The sequence below is a fragment of the Pteropus vampyrus genome, unplaced genomic scaffold (genome assembly GCF_000151845.1).
Source record: "Pteropus vampyrus isolate Shadow unplaced genomic scaffold, Pvam_2.0 Scaffold146, whole genome shotgun sequence".
In the NCBI taxonomy this organism is placed as follows: domain Eukaryota; kingdom Metazoa; phylum Chordata; class Mammalia; order Chiroptera; family Pteropodidae; genus Pteropus; species Pteropus vampyrus.
The window spans coordinates 21002-41577 of record NW_011888927.1 but is presented as its reverse complement, the minus strand read 5'-3'; the positions used below and the strand labels follow the sequence as shown (position 1 = coordinate 41577).

The following is a 20576-nucleotide window of genomic DNA, read 5'->3' as shown; positions in this document are numbered from 1 at the left end:
TTGTGGAGAGAGAAAAATGGCAACTTTGTGCTCAGCCCCTTTTCTATGTTGCCATTCTAGTGGGATCTAGAGAGAAATCCAAAACTAATTCCAATGGTGAAGAAATTTAAGCCTTAAATTAATTTGATTTTTAAGTGATTATATAGTTCTTGTTGTTTAAGTTGTTTTCTGCAATATCTAAGTACTTGTGTTCTACAGTCTTGTCCAAATTTTAGTGTTTTTGTGCTACAGGAATGGAATATTATTTTCATGGAAATTACTTCTCTAAAGCATTGAGTTTCCTGCATAAGATAGAACACTATAATAATAGCTCACTAGGAGAGAATTTCTTCTTTGTTTTTCTACATAGCTAGACCCACTGTAAGGCATAATAAGGCTTTCTTTTCTAACCTTTCCAATTTCAGCTTTAAAGAAACTTTTAAGTATCTTAAGGGGACTGGAATGTGAATTATTTTCATAGCCTTTTTATAGTCAACAGGTTAACTTTTATTTTGCCATTTATTATTGGGTATATTAAAAATAGGTACTCCAAGAATTAGAAAGTTGCTTCTTTGCTATTAAATTCTATACAAATGTTTTATGATACCTGCCAGTAAGCATGTCTATGGAGATAACAATCCTGTTAATAATTGTTTTTTTTTCATGCCCTACTATTTTTCTAAACTTAAAATGGTTTTAAGAGGATTTTATTTTACACTTAGTTTGCTACAGAAGATGTTGGAATGGGCAGTCACAGAAAACAGAGAGGCAAAAACTAATCCAGTAACTGCTCAGAATGCCTTCCGACTCATGCTGATCATACAGGACTTTCTGCAGTCAGAGGGACTAGTTAATTCAAACATGTGGACTGAGAAGGTACAGTAATATCTCTTTGAAATTATTTCTTTGGTAATGAAGGACTTTGTTTAAAGAAATTTTGTACCCGTTCTTTTTTGAAGATTAATATTTAATCAGATGCAATAAACCATGGATAAGATGTGATAGTCATAGATTTTGTTTGCTGTTACTAGGGTAATTCTTTTGGCAACTGGACATTGAACTAGTTTTGAAATATTTATAATTTGTTTTACGTGGGGAAAACTCATCAATAGATTAAAGAACTAAATGTTTTTCTTTTTCAATTTTTCCTTTGTGATAGCTTTTAGAGGATATGATGCTGCTCTTCGACTGTCTGTCAGTTTGGTATTCTGAAAGTCCAGTATGGGTAAAACTCTCTCAGATTCAAATCCAGCTGCTTCTAGGATTTATTGGAAGGGGTAATTTACAGGTTTGTCAGTTCTTTTACGTTATTTTCTATACTTGCATGCGGCATAGGAATTATTTGTGTGATAACTAAATGGTAATGTTTTTAGTATTGTTAATTTTTTTATTCCAAAAATATCTACGAATTCACAATAGTCTTAATTTTTTTGAGATTAGAAGCTTAAAAGGCAGCTAATTATTTCTTCCTGATATTTATAACCTAGTATAATTATAATGTTTCCTTTTAAAGGATTTATGCATAGCTTATATTAGAAGGCATTACTCATATTATCTGTATTTAGTACAGCTAGGGGCTATCCTGCTTGCATAGACTATTTACAACTTGAGCGGTTTAGGGCTTGCATTTTTAGGAAAAAAAATTTTTTTTTAAGTTGTTCCTTTTAGAATCTTTTTCAGTTACTTTAGTACCCCACTAATCTAGTTTTACATTTTGTTTTATAGTTTTTCAGTCATCACTTACTGAATACCTATCAGGTGTTAGCATTGTGCTAGTTTTCCAAAATAAAGATAAACAAAATATAGACCCAAGGAATATTTATTATTCCTATTTTAAATTAAAATTTTAAAGGTTGGGAAAGTTCCATGTGAATTTTAATTTGTTATCTTTATATTTTCCTTGGATACTTGTGATTACCTGAGTTGGATTAGTCATGGCATGTATCCATCCCATACCTATTTTCCTGGCCCTTTTTATTTTCTTTTGATTTTGGAATATTAAGTACTTGAGATTAAGGGGGTGGTCTGGGTGAAGATGGTTTCTAATATACATAAACTTGCTATAATGTTGGCAAGAACACAAAGAAGTTAAAAATTCCATAAGGTTGTTCTATTTTAAAAAGGCTGTACTTTTCAATAGATATTTTTTCTATTCATAAAAGTAACACATGCTCATTGTGGAAAACACACAAAAGCATAAAGAGAAAAAAGTAAATAACTCATTCATCATTTCATAGCCTAAAAGAAATCAACTGTCAATATTTTAGTATTTTTTCTATGCATATATTTTTTCACAATTGAAATCATATCTTTTGATAATTTTGTATTTTTATTTCTCACAATTGTATCAAACTCATTTCCCCATGTTACTAACTTTTTAAAGATAGTTTTTTTTCCATAGTCTTAAAAGTAACACATGTTTATTGTGGAAAACATGGAAAATTTCGAAAAGCTAAACAAGAAAATTGGCATAGTGTTACATGGGTGGTAGAAGTTTGACTTGTATAGCCTTTTAAATGCATCTTGAAAACATATGAACTAAGAACTTTAAAAAAGTTATTATACTCGTTTAGTAATTCTTCTCTAAAACAAAGGTAGTTATCTAAAATACCGACAGTCTTTGTACATGTAGATGTTCACTGTAGATTTCGTCTTTTCTCTACCTAGAATTAGAATAAGAATTAGAATATCCTTATTCTGGCTTTTTCATTAATATCAGCCTGATGGCTGTTAAAGCAGCTGCAGTATGCTAAGTAGTTATTTTGGGTATTAGGATTATATTTTGTTACACTTATAGTCACCCTTGCTGTTTTTCTCCTTGATGAATTTTACTAAATAAAATGTCTGTTTTATTTATTGAACATTAAATATTCAGTGCCTGTCCCATAGTAGGGCTCTATAAATACTTGTTAAATAAATGAATGTAGCACCTACAGATAAGACTGATCCTATATAACAGTAGTTAGTGATCTGAAATATTTCTAACTAGCTACTTGTTTAATTTCATTCTTTTGTAAATAAAAGCATATATTCCTGAGGCTGTGTATGTGAGAGGCTGGAAAAGGAACCTCTTCCTCGTAGAGGTTTAAATAGAGCTGCCTGCAAAATGAATCTGGCTAGCAAACTTCTTTTGCTTGGCACATACATATTAGCTAATTGCCAATATTTTAGTAGTAGGAAATGTTACATAATTTTCCCAGCTTGTCTCTCAAATGGGACTGGATGATTGTTTAGATTTGCTGCATTTATTAAGATGTAGTATATGGTCTTGATTTTCTCTGGGTTTCTACTCTCCCAGTTGTCTTAGCTCTGCCAGTGGTGATTCTCATCACTGACTGCACATGAAATGACCTAGAGGAGCTTTTTATAAATACCTTTGTGGGGCATTACCCATAATAATTAAATTAGAAAAGGAGAACTAGGGCATCAGTATTTTTGGTACTTTATCAGGTGACCCTAATGCAGTCTTTATGATAAGGGAGGATCATCCCTCTCTATGAAGTATGTGTGTGCATCCAAAATTAAGGCAGTGGTCAAGTAAATTATTTTGTATTCATTAAAAGTATCTTTATGCTTTTAAATAAACATATAAATTTATAGTTTATTTAATACCATGATATTAAGTTAAAAGCAAAGCCCCAAATAGTCTGTTTTTTATATTAAGAGAGGGGAGGAGGCATCTGAAAAATGCAAAGGAAAGGGCTTGCAGAAATAACTGACTCAGCTGGTTAAATTCCATTCCTGACTGCCCTCCTCCCCCCACCAGGACTTCCCAGCTAACTTGTTTTTCCATAACTACCTCCCCCACCTCAAGGACTCTCCAGCTCACATCTGTTGATTCATAGCTTGCCAACCAACTAATGTTCTTCCTTATCTGTATAGGAATAACAAGACTGTATAAAACTGCCTGTTATGTTACAATCGGGGCTCAGCCTTTGGATAGGAATCCTCTGACCTGGTGCCGGCATCAATAAGTGCTTTCTGCTTATAGCCTTGGTGTCCCATCTCTCCGTTTGAGAATCCTATGACAGTGTTAATAACGCCAAGGTTGCGGGTTCTACAAGGCAAACGACCTATAAATAGATAAGATCAGTAGTCTGGAAATTCCTTCCCTCTTGCAGCCCCCTACCTGAAGCTCCTCTTCCCCATCCTGAATCATTAGGCACATGTGAAACCTCGGAATCATGCACCCCTTGCATAGACGCTGCAAGAGTATATAAGCAGTAAGAAATCTAACCAAAGGGAGCTCGTGTTTTGGTTCTGGTGAAAGTCTCACTCTCTCCGCAGGCAGTAAATTCTCCTTCCTCTAACGAAGTTGTCTGAGCATCCAATTCCCTCCATCAGGTGTCGCTTCCTGCAACAATATAAACAGTATTTTAAAAAAACACATAGCACGAAACCCCCAGAATATTAGCATTGTGGGAAAATGTATGACTTTGTTTCTTACCTTTGTTGGCCTCTATTAGAATTAATCCGCTTTAGTCAGATTCAAAGACTAAAGTAGGGGAGTTTAGGGAAAATCTGAAGAGGATAGAGAAGGTTCATAAGTAGAAGCTAAAGTTAAAAGTAGAAAAGTTCAAAGTTTTGAGTCATCTTACAGATTGTTTCCTCCAATGCTGTTTGCTGCTTTAATGCTTGAATAGAAAGAGTGCCTGAGGTCTGTTTGTTGCCTTGTCATTCAAAGACATGTACATACAGCTCAGGCCAACTTTTGGCATAGACACGTTCTTGAAGTGATGTCAGATTTTAATACTTTAGTTTTTCTCTTGCTTTTCTTTATTTCAAAAGCAGTAAGATCCAAAATTGCGATATAGGTTAAGAAAGAAGGAAGCACTTTATATTGTTTGTCCTGTTATGGTTTTAAGGCTTAGATTTTTCTCTAGCCTGGACAAAAGGAGGCTCCTTTGTGACCTAATTTTCCTTCCTATGTTGAGATTTAAAGGCCAAAGCTTAATAGTTATGCAGAGTATTCCTTTACATGGGTTTGTGATCTGAATATGTATTTTGGAAACTTTAAGGGTAATTAGATTTCTGATCAAAGACTTGGTCTCCTATGTACCTTTATGTATCAGAATGCTTTTGATTCTGAATAACAAAAATATCAACCAAAACTGACCTAGTTAAGATTTATTGGCTCATATAATTGAACATTCCATAGTTAAGAGAGTTTAAGGTGTAATTCAGCCAGGGCTCCAGTTCCCTTTATTTGCTGTTCTCAGAGCACTTTTCTCCATTATGTGTCAGCTTGTCGTAAGCTTGGCTGTCCTTATTGTCGCAAAGTGGCTGCCAATAGCAATCAGGGCTACATGCTTCCTTGTTCACATCCAGAGAAAGAGAATGCTTCTTCCTGCAGTCATTGTTGGTAGACAGCCTTTCGTGGATCTCTTGTGTTTCTGCATATCTTGTGAATAGAGACACTAGATGCCTTTGTTATGAACTGTTTTTCTGAGGATGTGTGTATAGTGAACAACTTTGGAAGACAGAAATCATGTCTTCCCTCTAGAACAAAAGACAGGTTTGTTTACTGTCCAGTATACTAAAGTAGTGTCTCCTTCCGAGGCAAAATTCAGGCACACTTACTGCCAATATAAAAGATTTGGATTCCCTGTGTTTGGAGTTCCTTTCCTATAATGCAGCCATTGTGTGTATAGGCATCATCTAGTCCTGTTCATCTCTTAATATGGGAATTGCAGTTTGGGGATCCAGGGTAAATACTGATATTCTGGCTATTGCTAATGTTGTAGATCTTTGTCTCTGACCCAGGAGTCTCATATCTTCTGCCAGTATCTCATGAAACTGTGGTAGACTAACTCATTACTGTGGACTTGAGGTAAATTCTGAGACCCTTTATTATTATTAACAATTATGTAAAAGTTCTGATATTGCATTGATAAGGCTACCCCTGAATAAATCCCTGTGACAGAGACAATGACATGAGTTGACTAAAAGATTCATAACCTGAACTAGTCACTGTGGCAAGGCATTGGATACTCTACTTTGGCTTATAACCTTTAAGATCTGTTGTTGGAACTAAAAATGGAATCATTCCCCATCCTTGCAGACTATAAGAAGGAATAGAATGGATGTTGGGTGGTTAATTATCCACCACAACTTTTCTGTTCCACGTTAAACATGTGTTACTTTTATAATTTTTTTTTTTTTACAAAACCAGAATAGCCAAAGAACTTTTGCTATCACTAAATGTCTGCTTTATTCTGCTCTTTCTCATCTATTTTCCTCTAGGTTTGTGCAGTGGCATCAGCTAAACTAAACACCCTCCTTCAGACGAAAGTAATTGAAAATCAGGATGAAGCATGTTACATTTTAGGGAAGCTGGAACATGTTCTAAGTCAGTCAATCAAAGACCAGACAGAAATCTACTCATTTCTGATTCCCCTTGTCCGTACCCTCATTTCCAAAATTTATGAGCTTCTCTTCATGAACTTACACCTGCCTTCTTTACCTTTTACCAATGGTAGTTCCTCATTTTTTGAAGATTTCCAAGAATATTGCATTTCAAATGAATGGCAAGTTTACATTGAAAAATATGTAAGTTTTATCTTTTTTTGAGGTTTTTCTACTAAATTATTTTTATAGAAGTATATATTAAATTTTGTGTATATACATATATTTTTAAGATTGTACCTTACATGAAGCAGTATGAAACTCATACATTTTATGATGGTCATGAGAACATGGCAATATATTGGAAGGATTGTTATGAAGCCTTGATGGTGAATATGCATAAAAGAGACCGGGAAGGAGGAGAAAGCAAGCTCAAGTTTCAGGTACAAATTTTTAAATACTTTAAGTATTCAGTTTTTTAATGTTGATTTCAAGCATTTAATATTCAAATGAGAGTAATAACAAGTCTGAACTTTGAAAACAAAAAGTATTTACTACTGTTTGTCTGAAAATTATTTCAGAATTGGAAGAAAAACAATCAGTAGCAATTAAAAATTTAATATCAATATTTTCTGTACATAGTAATTATGTAAGTAGTCTATTAAGCTGGTAGTGGATCTCTCTGAGGAGTCAGGGTATAAATCAGTGCTCAGGGAAATTTATAGCATGAAATATTTATATTAGAAAAGAAGAAAGGCCTCAAATTAATAATTTAAGCTTCTGCCTTAAGAAACTAGAAAAAGGAATCTAATCCAAATTAGTTTTTAAATAAGAAACCAATAAAGAGCAGATATCAATGAAATTGAAAGTAGTAAAACAATAGAGAAACTCAATGTAATTCAAATCTAGTTCTTCAAAATATTAATAAAATTTCTAGCTAGATTGACAAGGCAAAAAAAAGAATAGTTAAAAATTGCTAATATTAGAAATGAAAGAGGTGGTATCACACTGACTCCTCAGACATCAACATGATAGTAAAGGAAAACTACAAACCAACCTATACACATAAATAAGATGCTATAAATGCAATGGATCGATTTCTTGACAAATACAAATATCCAAAACTAATTCAATAATAAATAGATAACCAGGATAGTCCTCTATTAAAGAAACTGAGTTTATAGTTAAAAACTTTCCAAAAGGGAAAACTCTAGGCCAGGCTGTTTTGCTAGAAAATTTTACCAAACATTTAATGGAGAATTTACACCAGTTCCTCACAATCTCTTAAATAGAAAAGTGAGATCACTTCCCAACTCATTATATGAGAGCAGTATTCCCCTTATATTGAAACCATACAAAAATAGTACAGGAAAACTATAGACCAATATCTCTGAGGCTCGTAATTAGAAACCAAATCTAGTAGAGTGTGTGTGTGTGTGTGTGCGTGCGTGTGTGTGTGTGTGTGTAATTAGAAAAATTTTATATATTTAAATATATAAATTTATATGTTTATATATTTATATGTTATCTATAATGTATATTTTATATATTTACATATAAATATTTTATATTTATATATTATAATTATATGTAAATATATAAAACATATATTTTACATATTTATAAATATAAAATATATTTTTTATATATATATATATATAAAATCACAGCCAGGTAGAGTTTATGTTGGAAATGCAAAGCTGGTTCTATATTTGATAATCAACATAACGGACCACATTAACAGACTTATCAAGAAAAATAGATGCAAAAAAAAATATTTGACAAAATTTATCATTTATTTATGATCACATTTCTCAGCAAACTAGGAATAGAAGAGAACTACCTCTATTTCTGCAAAAATCCTATAGCCAAGTTCATATAAAAAGGTGAAAAACTGAATGCTTTCCTTCAAAATAGAGAACTAGACAGGAATTTCTTCTCTCGTCACTTCCAGTCACTGTTGTTCTATAAGTCATAGCAAATGCAATAAGAATATGTGATTCATTGGTACTTTTTATTGCTTTTTCTTTCAGGAGTTTTTTGTGGAGCCATTTAATCGAAAAGCACGCCAAGAGAACTTGAGGTATAATAATATGCTTAAACAACTTAGCAGTCAACAGTTAGCCACTCTGAGACGCTGGAAGGCAATTCAACTCTATCTTACATGTGAAAGGGGACCTTGGGCCGAAAGGTAGAAGTCTTTTATTTATTTAAGTGTCCTTTTATCTTTAGAACTCTGGTCTAGAACTTTTTAAGCCAATGGCCTCTCCAATCCAGTTAAAAAAAAAAAAATACATTCAATATATAAAAGAATGGGAGGTGGGAGAAATGGGTGAAGAATATATATATATGTGAAGTGAATCATGAAGATATACATCCTTTTTTTGGAATATTATGCATCCATTAGAATTAGGTTTACAGTTTTTAAAGACATGCAAAAATGCTAAAGCAATCATTAAATTTTTAAAATTTAAGATTTAAAATATTCTCTGGGGTATCATTAAGATATGTAAAATGCAGGGATTAAGACAAAGAAACCTGTTCAACTATTACCAGTGATGACCTTTGGAAAACAAACAATGGAGGAAAGAAAGTGCTGGCAGAGATTGTAATCACTTGGCCCATACTCATTTGGCTGCAAAATGAATGTTAAAAAAGTGTATGAATTTTAGAATCCAAGTGAAACTAGTGTCTAAGTTCCTTATATATCTTGGATATTAATCTCTTATTGGATGTTTCATTTGTGAATATCTTCTCCTATTCAGTAGGTTGTCTTTTGTTCTGTTAATGATTTCCTTTGCTGTGCAAACACTTTTTGGATTGATGTAGTCCTGTTTTGCTTTTGTTCCCTTGCCTGAGGAGACATCCAGAAAGATATTGCTAAGAGCGATGTCAAAGAGTTTGCAGCCTATGTTTTATTCTAGGAGTTTTATGGTTTCGAGTCTTACATTTAAGTCTTCATTTTGAGTTTATTTTTGTGTATGGTGTAAGAAAGTTGTCCAATTTCATTTGATTGCATTTTTTTCCCAACATTACTTACTGCTGAAGAGGCTGTCTTTACTCCATTGTATATCCTTACCTCTCTTATTGTAAATTAATTGACCATATAAGTAAAGATTTATTTCTGGGCTGTCTATTCTATTCCAATGATGTATATATTTGTTTTTATGCCAGTATCTTGCTGTTTTGATAATTGTAGTTTTGTAGTGTAGTTTGATACCAGGAAGAGTGGTACTTCCCACTTTATTCTTTCTCAAAATCTCTTTGGGTACTTGGAGTCTTTTGTGGTTTCATGTAAATTTTAGGATTCGTTCTAATTCTGAGAACACTAGCAGTATTTAATAGGGATTGCATGAAATCTGTATATCCTTTTAAATGTGTAATAGTTAAAATATAAAATAAAATATATAAATGACTCATACAACTTAACACCAGAAAAAGAAAAATTCAATTAAAAAATAGGCAGAGGACCTGAATAGACATTTCTCCAAAGAGGACATACATATGGCCAACAGACATATGAAAAGATGCTCAATATCACCACTAATCATCATGAGAATGCAAATTAAAACCACAATGAGATATCGCCACACACCTGTCAGAATGGGCATCATCAGTAAATCAACAAATAAGTCCTGGTAAGGATGTGGAGAAAAAGGAACCCTCATACACTATTGGTGGTATTATAAATTAGTGCAGCCACTATGGGAAACAGTATGGAGATTCCTCACAAAATTAAAAATAGAGCTTGCCATAAATCCGGTAATTCTACTTTTGGACATTTATCCAAAGAAAAAATCAATAATTCAAAAATGTATATGCACCCCTATGTTCATTGCAGCATTACTGATAATAGCCAAGATATGGAAGCCACTTAAATGTCCATCAATAGATAAATGGATAAAGAAGATGTGGTGTGTGTATACACACACATACACGTCTGCGCTTGCACACATGCACAATGGAATATTATTTAGAAATATAAAAGAATGAAATCTTGCCATTTGTGACAACATAAATGGACCTAGAGGGTATTATGCTAAGTGAAATAAGTCAGAGAAAGACAAATAACTGTATGATTTCACTTACCTAGAGAATCTAAAGAAATAGAACAAATGAATAAAGAAAACAAAATAGAAATAGACACATAGATATAAAGAAGTCGAAGATTGCCAAAGGAGGTGTTGGTGATGGGAATAAAAAAATGGTGGTGGGACAAAAATAAAACAATAAATGAAAGAAAACCTAGCATCTCACACAAGAATTGCAAAGGAATTCCTCATGGATGAAGTGAACAACAGGATCTCATTTGTTTGCAAAAATTAAGGAAGTGCCCATTTTATCACATTCAGGTTTTTTCTTTAAAATATTCGTTTGCTACACATTCAGTAAAGCCATCATAAAATAGGCTGCACTATAGGCATCGTAGAGATAGGGTTACAATTGTAACCTGGACTTAGTGCTAGGATTTTATTTGCATAGCAGTCCTGGGGCATTTCAGGGCACCCCAAGGCTATTCCTGGACCCAGTTTGCATATGTGTCCCTGAAACCTATTTGTTAGAAAAGGGACAGTGAGGAAGTAGGTGAAGTATAATCTGAGGCTTTTGTTGACTCTTCTGGAAAACTGAGTTCAGGCACTACCAAGGGGAATGATGGTTCTATCCCACAACAGGCCTCAGGTTATTTGTCAGTTGTGAGAGTTCTCTTGAGGATGCTAGCTGCAGGAACTCTTGTTATTTTTGGGTTTCTAGCACCACATCCTCCTCCTTCTGGTACTAAAGCCCTTCCTTTTTGTGAGGAATCCACTCTAATACAGCCCCTCCCAACCTACCTCATCACAAAAGTATCACAGATTCAAATGTCAGGCTGTCACTGTTCCCTGATACTTTATTACTGGTGCTGTCAGGGTAAATTGTGTCTTTAGGGATCACCAAGCTAACAGAACATGAGTCTCAGGCTGTGGGTAGCCATCTCAGCCATCATGTGGGAAAATGATTTCTGGTGGAATTATTTAATTAAGCCTCTGGATCCAACCAGATTAAATGCACTCCCGAAGTTGCAAGTTATGAATGCTAACATATATCTTATGTACTTATAAGTAATTTGAGTTTTGTTTACTTAAAACCAAAAATGTAAAATTGACCATTATACTATGGTACCTGAAAGAGCATTTCAGATGAAACAGTGAGTGGTAGTTGCCAGTACGGAGGTTATTGGAGCTGTTCCCTGGACCTGGTGCTGAAGAAGAAACCATAATGTGGCCTGCATCTGAGATCTTAGCATAAGACAGAGAAGGTCCTAGTTGCCATAGGAAGACTACTAATTGGCTGTGTGGTTTCAGAATGAAGAACCATGCCAATTCACTGACATATGCCAGCAGCATGTAGTTAGTTTTGCTAGTAAGGTGGAGCCCAGTGGCAAAAGACAGGGGCAATAAGCAAGAACTCCATAGTAGCATCAATCTGGTAGCAGAAATCAAGGCATACCAAGGATCTGGAGTTGAGTTTTTGTTACTGAGAAAGAAGATCAAGTAAGACACCAGTGTTAGGGCAAATGGGTATTGAAGTCAGAGGCACTGGGTTCAAGTCCCAACTCTGACATTTATAAGCTACATGACCTTAGGAAGGTAGCCATTCTCAGCCTCAGTTATCTTACCTTCAAATTTGGGGATATTCATAACCATAATGATAATCAAGACATATACCTGAATTAGTTTTTATCTCTACCATTAGAGTTCTTTACATTCTGAATTATGGTGTAGTTTATATATCTGTCTCCCAAACTCTGCTCCTTAAGAACAGAGACTTATCTCTTTATCCCTCCTCAAAAACCAACAAAAAATTTTTATAAAAGATTGCTTTTAATTGATTTATCTTTGATAAATTATAGGTCTGGTATATTTAGAGCTTTGTGTATATATGTTTTTCGCCATGGATTTATTTCCTTTCCTTTTATCCTGTGATATAGAATTTGTTTTGAGTCAGTTTCCTTCTGTCTTACTGCCTCTTTGAACTAGGGTTAGTGATGCTTTGTGTTTGAATATTTTACAATTTTTTTTATTCGATTCTGTCACTGTTTTGCTGAATAATATTATATTGTGTTATGTTAGATTTTTTTTACAGTCCTTTTTTATTGTGGTAAAATACACATAATATAAAATTTTAACTATTTAAAAATGTACAGTTGAGTGGCATTAAGTACATTTATAATGTTATGTAATCACCACCACTGTACAGCTTAACAATGCTTTCATCACATCAAAAAGAAACTCTGGACTCATTAACTGGTCACTGCCTGTTATCCCTTTCCCCAGTCCCTGGCAACCACGAGTCTGCTTTCTGACTCTCTGGATTTGCCTTTTCTAGATATTTCATATAAATGGAATCATATAATATATGGTCTTTTGTGTCTGGCTTCTTTCACATTGCATAAGAGAATTATTTATTATGTTGTAGCATCTATCAGTACTCCTTTCCTTTTATGGCTGAATAATACTCCTTTATATGGTTATACCACATTTTGTCTATCAGGTAAAGGACATTTGGATTGTTTTTCTTGCGGCTGTTGTGAATAGTACTGCTATGCACATTTGTGAACAAGTATTTGTGTCAACACCTATTTTTAATTCTCTTGGGTTTATACCTGTGAATAGAATTGCTGGCTCGTATGGTCATTCTGTGTTTAATTTATAATTTAATGAAGAATTGCTGAACTGTTTTTTATTGCAGCTGTATCATTTTACATTCCCATAAGCAATATTTGAGGGTTTCAGTCTCTCCACAACCTTAGCAATACTTATTATTTTCCTTTTTTTTTTTTTAATTATGAGCATCCTAGTGGTTGTAAAGTGGTATCTAATGATTTTGATACATTTTCCTAATGACATCAACCATCTTTTCATGTACTTGTTGGCCAGTTGTGTATTTCCTTTGGAAAAATATCTATTTAAGCCTTGTGCCTATTTTTAAACTGGATTGTTTAACTTTTTGTGGCTGAGTTGTAAGAGTTTTTATATTCTCAATAATAGACCCTTATTAGATATATTATTTGTAAATATGTAGGTTGTCTTTTCACTTTCTTGATGGTGGCCTTTGGTGCACAAAAGTTTTGAATTTTGAAGTCCAGTTTATCTGTTTCTTTCCTTTGTTGCTTGTATTTTTGATGTCATATCTAAGAAACTATTCCTAAATCTAAGGTCATGAAGATTTACCCCATATTTTCTTCTAAGAATTTTAATTCTTACATTTAGATCTTTGATCTATTTGCAATTATATTGTCTTTATTCGTATATAAGTGATTACTTTATTTTGAAAACTATATTTGGAATAAATTTGTATAACTGGTTAAGAACTTCCATATAACAATGAAAGAGTAAAAGATAAGCTGTAAATCTGAAGGTTTATGTTCAAATCATATTTCTGCTACCTGTAAATCACATGACACCTTGGGCAAATAATTTAGTCTGTCTTAGATACCTCATGTATAAACTATAGATACCCATACTCAACATTGGTTTTCTCTTAGGGTTATTTGAATCAAGTGAGAAAATGAATGTGAATGTTTTTATAAAATTGTGTTAACCAGATGTTAAATACCTAATGCTTTCTTACTCTGTTTTAATCTTTGTAACTTTAAGCTAAATAATTTTTCTTTTTTATTTATGAATATTAATAGGAAACAAAATCCAGTTCATTGGAAACTAGCTAATGTAGAAAATTATTCCCGCATGAGACTTAAATTGGTGCCTAATTATAACTTCAAAACCCACGGTGAAGCTAGTGCCCTGAGAGATAATCTAGGTGAGTTCTAATGGCTGTTACTTGTTGAAGATAGCAAGGGTGTTGTTGGGGTCAGTTACTGTTTTATTAATTGTTTAAAAATTATTTACTCATGAAAGAATGGTGACATTTTAGAATTGATATTTAAACGGTTGGTTGTATATGTTAAATGCTGTTACCTTTGGCCTAAATCTAATATTACTTTCTATTTCAATTGATTATAATTTTTCAAACAAAAACAATTTAAAACCATGAAGTTATGCTATTGTTCATGTGAAACGTGTCGTTCCTTATATCCATTATGGCACAGTGAAACAATGGTCCTTTTCCCTTGGCCTTTCGCTTACCAAGGCTTAGTCTAAAGTTAAATATATTTAGAAATTTTAGCAACTCTTTAGGCTTTTCTTTTATGATGTGTTCTTACGGAATTCTAGACACACAGTATCTTAGATGGGCCATTGTCTTTTTCTAGAAAAAAGTGCTTAAAAATAAATAGGTTCGCTGTATTTCTAAAACCTATTTTAAAGAGTTTCTACAGTTCTTTAGGAAGCCATTCTTTACTAACCATCTGACTTGGCATGTCTCCTTTTTTGAAGAGAGGTCTGCGAAATACCCCAAAATATTGATCGTTTAGAGTCATTGGCAAATCATGATATACTAAATTGTAGTTACCATAGCCACCCGTATACCTTGTATTCAATAACCAAGTTATAGATGAATGGGTACCAGTTTTTAAATCTTATTTTTTAAAGTTGCTTTAATATATTGGCCAATACAGTTGATACCATAAAATTCATCAAGAGAGCTTAGTACCTTCTTTACTTGTAATATACATTATTATCATATAATTAACAGTCATAACTTACAGAAGAGCTATAATATGATTTTTTTTACTTTGTGTTTAATAAATATTTTGTGTTTAAATATTAAACAGGTGTCCAACATTCACAGCCTTCCAGTGATTCATTGCTTTTGGAAGTAGTGAAACAAGTAAAAGTTAGTGATATGGAGGAAGATAAATTAGATCTTCCTGAAGAGGAAATAACAGCCAGAGTAAATATGTATGTATATGTATTTGAAAGAATTTAAAATTATTTTGTTCTGAGAAATAGGATTGTGAAATTGTGGAGGATACTTGCTCGAAATTTTAATACTGTACATTTCCAAGATCTAACAGTTAATACTGTATTAGCTGTTAGGAGTCCGTCAGTGTTAACTGAGTTTATTGAGGGAGATTTCTTAAAACTGTGATAACTTGGAGCTAGACCTTGAAATTAGAAAGTATTTGAGTTGAGTGATTATGAAAACATAGCATATCAAATTTATGGTATGTAGCTAAATCTGTTCAAATAGCACGAAGTATAAACTCTTAAGCATGAGGAAGAAATTATAAAGAAAATCAGAAATTCATGAAAGAGAAAACCAAAAAACAAAAAGATCTAAAAAATCTAAAGCTGTTTGTTAAAAAAACAGATAACAAAACAATCAACCTCTAGGCTGGTTAAGAAAGAAAGAAAAAAATTACCAGTATCAGGAATGAAAGTGGAGATAATGCTACAAATATTAAAATGATTAAAAAGAAATACTGATGACTTTTTGCCAGTAAATTTTAGAACCTAAATGGAATGAACAAATTCCTTGAAAGATACAAATTACTAAACCTCCCTAAGGAAGAGCCTTAGATATATTTAAAAATTTTGAATTTTAGTTTAAAACTTCCCCTAAGCAAATATATTTTCATTTCCTTAGCTCTCCTTTATGTTATTATCATAAATATTAGAACTTTATATATTTTAAGCCCAACATTACAGTTTTATAGTTACTATTTTATGCACTTGTCTTAAAATCAGTTAAATGAAAACTATATAACTATTACTTTCTTTTATATTTGCTACATAATTACCACATTTATATACTTTATTTCTTTGTGTATATTCAAATTATTATCTGGTGTCATTTCCTTTTAGCCTGAAGGACTTCTTTTACTATTTCTTACAAGGAAGGTCTGATAGTCACAAAATCTCTGTTATCTGTGGAGGTCTTTATTTTGCCTTCATTTTTGTCTACTTTTTAAAAAATTAATAAGATACATTTTTTGGAAATTGAGATTCACATAACAAAATTTACTATTTTAAAGTGTAAAATTTAATGGTTTTCAGTATATTCACACAGTTATGCAACATCACCACTACCTTGTTCCAGAACATTCCCATCCCCCAAAAAGGAAATCTTGTACCTCTTAGTAGTCAGTCCCAATTTTCCCCTCCCCACATTCCTTGGCAGCCACTAATTGGCTTTCTCTCTCTATGGATTTGCCTATTTTCAACATTTTATGTATTTCTTACAATATGTGGCCTTTTGTGTCTGGTTTATTTCATTCAGTATAATGTTTCTGAGGTTCATCCATGTAGTAGCATGAAACAGTACTTCATTCCTTTTTATGAATAAATAATGTTTCGTTGTTAGATATACCACCTTTTTTATCCATTTATCAGTTGATGGACAATAAAGTTGTTTCTACTTTTTGTCTATTGTGCATAACACTGCCTTGAATATTCATGTTACAAAGTTTTGTGTCAATATATGTTTTCAGTTATCTTGTGTATATACCTAGAAGTGGACTGGCTGATCATATGGTAATCCTTTGAATAACATTTTGAGGATTGTGAAACTGTTTTCACAATAACTATTCCATTATACATTTCTCCAAGCAATGTGTAAGGGTTCTAATTTCTCCACATTCACCCTAACTTTTGTTATTCTGTTTTTTTTTTTTTTTTTTTCAATTTATACCTTCTTAGAAGAGTCAATGTGGTATCTCATGATTTTTCTTTGCATTTCCCTAATGACTAAGGAGCTGAGCATCTTTTCATGTGTTTTTTGGCCATTTATATGTATTTTTTTGAGAAATCTTTATGCACATCCTTTGCCCATTTCTTAATTGAATTGTCTTTTAGTTATTGAATTGTAAGGCTTTATATATTCTAGATACAAATCTCTTATCAGATATATGATTTGAAAAATTTTGCTCCCATTGAATGGATTTTTTTCACTTTGTTGTTGCTATCCTTTGTTAAATTTTGATGAAGTCCTGTTTATTTTTCTCTTAGAGTTTTATATTTTATCTCTTACATTTAAGTCTTTGATTTATTTTCTGTTAATTTTTGTATATGGCTTGATATAGAGGTTCATATTCATTCTTTTGCATGTGGTTTTCTAGTTGTCTCAGCATAATTGCTTTCTTTTTTGAAGGATAGTTTTTCTGGATATAGAATTCTTGTTTGACAGTTCTTTGCTTTTAGCATTTGGAATATGTCATCTCACTACCTTCTTGCTTCCACTCTTTCTGATGAGAAGTGTGCTATAAATCTTATTATCATGTCCTGTATTGTGGTACTTTTAGGTTATTCTTTTCTGTCCATGGCTTTCAACACCTTGGATTTATGTTTATGTATAGATATCTTTTTACCCTACTTAGAGTTCATTGAACTTCCTAGATGTGTCATTTTTTTTCATATTTGGGAATATGTCAGCCATTATTTCTTCAAATATATTTTTGGCCCATTTTCTTTGTCCTGTCCTTCTGGGACTCCCTTTGCACATATGTTGTTTTGTTTGAGGCTCTTTCATTGTGCTTGATTCTTTTTTCTTTGTTTTCTTCAGATTGGATAATTTCTTTTGATCTGTCTTCAAGAGCCCTGCTTCTTCTGCAAGTTCAGATATGCTGTTGAGTTCTTCTGGTGAATTTTTCATTTAATTATTGTACTTTCTGATTCCAGAATTTTCCATTTGGTCCCTTTTTAAAAATATATATATAAAATTTCTATCTTTTTTGATAATCTCTGTTTGACTAGAATATATTACCATAATACATTTTTAGTTCTTTAAACATAGTTTCCATTAGTTCTTTTAATGTATTATGGTAGCTACTTTGAGGTCTTTATCTACTAAGTTGAACATCTGCAGTCTCCCAAAAACAGTTTCTTTTTACTGCTTTTGTGTTTATGACTTGTTGTTTCTTTGTATGTCACAGAATTTTTTTTTTGAAAACTGTGCATTTTAGGTAATAAATCATAGCCACACTGGTTTCTGATCCCCTCTCTCAATAGTGGTTGTTGTTGTTATATATATATATATATTTTGTTAGTTTAGTGACTTGCTTAGACTAATTCTATAGAATCTGTTCTACCTGCAGTGTGTTGCAAGTGATGTCTGTACTCATTTGGATGTTTGTTTTATTTTGTTTTTAAAGCCTGGCCTACTAGAGTTTGCCCCTGGGTAAGTAGAGCTTAGTGGTCAGCCAGGATTAGTTTGTGTTTGAGTTTAAACCTCTTGATCCAGTAAGACTGCCACTCTTTGCCCATGGATGTATATATTGCTTAGGGAATGCATTCAAATTTGGTGATTTACACATCTGCCCTGAATTTATTTTCTGTGTTTGTAAAGCCTCACATTTAGCCAAGAATGAGTAGCTAAGTTCTAAATATATAATTTATGAACATTACTTTGTTTGGGTTATAAATTACATGTAGGAAATATTTCTTTGTAATTTATTTTAATATTACAAATTGATCAGTTTTAATAGTCCTTTATTGGCATAAGCAGACTTTTTGTTCATATAATTTTAATAATTTTAAAAAATTTCTTTAATTATTTTCAGGAAACTTGGTTAGGGTAGTTATTTAGGAAGCTATCTTTAGTATATTAGCTTTTTATTAGGAAATTTTTTTTTCTTTAATGACTACTGACTTCAATGGACGTCAGTCTCAATCATTTTAAATTGAGAAGCCAAAACACTTTTTTTCATAGACTTTTAATAACATTTAGACTGCTTACATTCTTAGGTCCCTTATTTCTCCATTTCATCATAATAAACACTGGAATTTCACTGTTTTAAGAAAACAGTCTTAATTTTTAAATTATTTTTAAAACTTAGCTTTAAATTAAGGGTTGCAATATTATCAGATAGGTTGGGGATACATGTAAAGCTTCCTCATGGAAATCCCTTGGAAATAAAATTAGACTTAGGTATTGCTATCCTGAAAATGAGACTTATGTGAAATAGCTAGGACGAGAGAACAGCTAGCTTGAAGGATCTTCTTTAATATTCTGTGAGTGGCAGAAGTCCTCATTTCTGTACTTGGCAGTTAAAAATTCACCTGGGCCACCAGAAGACTGTCCCTTCCCAGTTATTACCTTCAATAAATATAAATTGTATCAATCGTCCAAGTATGAGATGACTTCACTTTAAGTAAGGTATGGGATTAGCAGTATTATCTTTAGTTCCAGAGTGAGAGGATACTATGATGATGATGCTCTAGTTTGAGTTGCTTTTGAAAAATCTCATTTTACAGTTTAAGAACTAATCATAATAAGTACTTTTAATAATTATTTTTGAAACCACTAATGATGCAGTTCTTTATTCACAAATTCTTATATTTCCTGGGTCAGTTCATATCTCTCAGATATAACTAAAATGGTATTACCAGTATTACTGCATGTTTGAACTAATAACCTTTGCAGTAGTATTAAAGATTTACTATATTTTGTTTTAATAGGTCATATACAATTAAAATGTAAAACATTTCATGAAACTGAGTTATTGGGTAATAAGAATATTTGAACTGTATTTAAGTAATTTAATGCACAGTGGAATTTTTTTTATATATAATTCAAATGCTCTATTGGATGCTAATTTTACAGACATGAGATTTGTATTTGAATATGGTATTCTTTTCTGTTTACACAAAATATATTGTTGAATTTTTTGTTTGGTTGGTTTTTGTTTTTACAGTGATGAGAAGAAAGAGCAGGATCAAAAAGAAAAATTGGTGTTGTCGGTAGACTGTGAACTCATTACAATAATTGACATAATTCCTGGCAGATTAGAAATCACTACTCAACACATTTACTTCTATGATGGCAGCATTGAAAAAGAAGATGGTGAGGAGTTCTGGGGGAATAATTTCTGTTGTTTAATAGTTAAGTATCTAGTTTATCAATCAATGCGTAAAAAGCAATAAGATGAGACTGTGATATTGTAATCTATCATGTTAAAGGAGAAATGGAAAGTCAGTCTGGGATTAAATTTATTATCCAACAGTATATTAAAGGAAATGCTTTCATTTTATTATTTTTTTTAAAAAAGGTATGGCTAGAAGGAATTGCTATAAACATAAGTCGTAAAATATAATCTTAATTTTATTTATATGTATACTTATTTCTGTTGACTTTTCACCGAATCTTTTATATTATTTAAATCTAAGACGTCAACATAAAGAGAAAAGGAAAAATGTTTCTAAGATATAATATTCAAAATTATTCTCTATTCTAATGGGAAGGAATTAGAATAGCTGTAGAGTTTTAAAATAGATTTAAAAGAAATGATGTAAGCATCCAGTAAATTTAAGAAATGGTTTTTGTTATACAGAAATTGAATTGCTTTTCCCTGAGTGCTATTTTTGTCAACAACT

The 20576-nt window shown here is 32.3% G+C and overlaps 1 protein-coding gene across 2 annotated transcripts in view; it reads left to right on the top strand.

Annotated features, from left to right (window-relative positions):
* LOC105298165 (neurobeachin-like protein 1) overlaps positions 1–20576 on the top strand; it is a 104329-nt gene that overhangs the window by 64623 nt on the left and 19130 nt on the right. For both annotated transcript variants that reach the window (XM_023536009.1, XM_023536008.1), the window contains 8 exons: positions 702–855; positions 1139–1267; positions 6223–6528; positions 6618–6767; positions 8358–8515; positions 14000–14124; positions 15038–15164; positions 19898–20046. In XM_023536009.1, the coding sequence (XP_023391777.1) occupies positions 702–855; positions 1139–1267; positions 6223–6528; positions 6618–6767; positions 8358–8515; positions 14000–14124; positions 15038–15164; positions 19898–20046 (1298 nt within the window). The remainder of the gene's footprint in view (positions 1–701; positions 856–1138; positions 1268–6222; positions 6529–6617; positions 6768–8357; positions 8516–13999; positions 14125–15037; positions 15165–19897; positions 20047–20576) is intronic.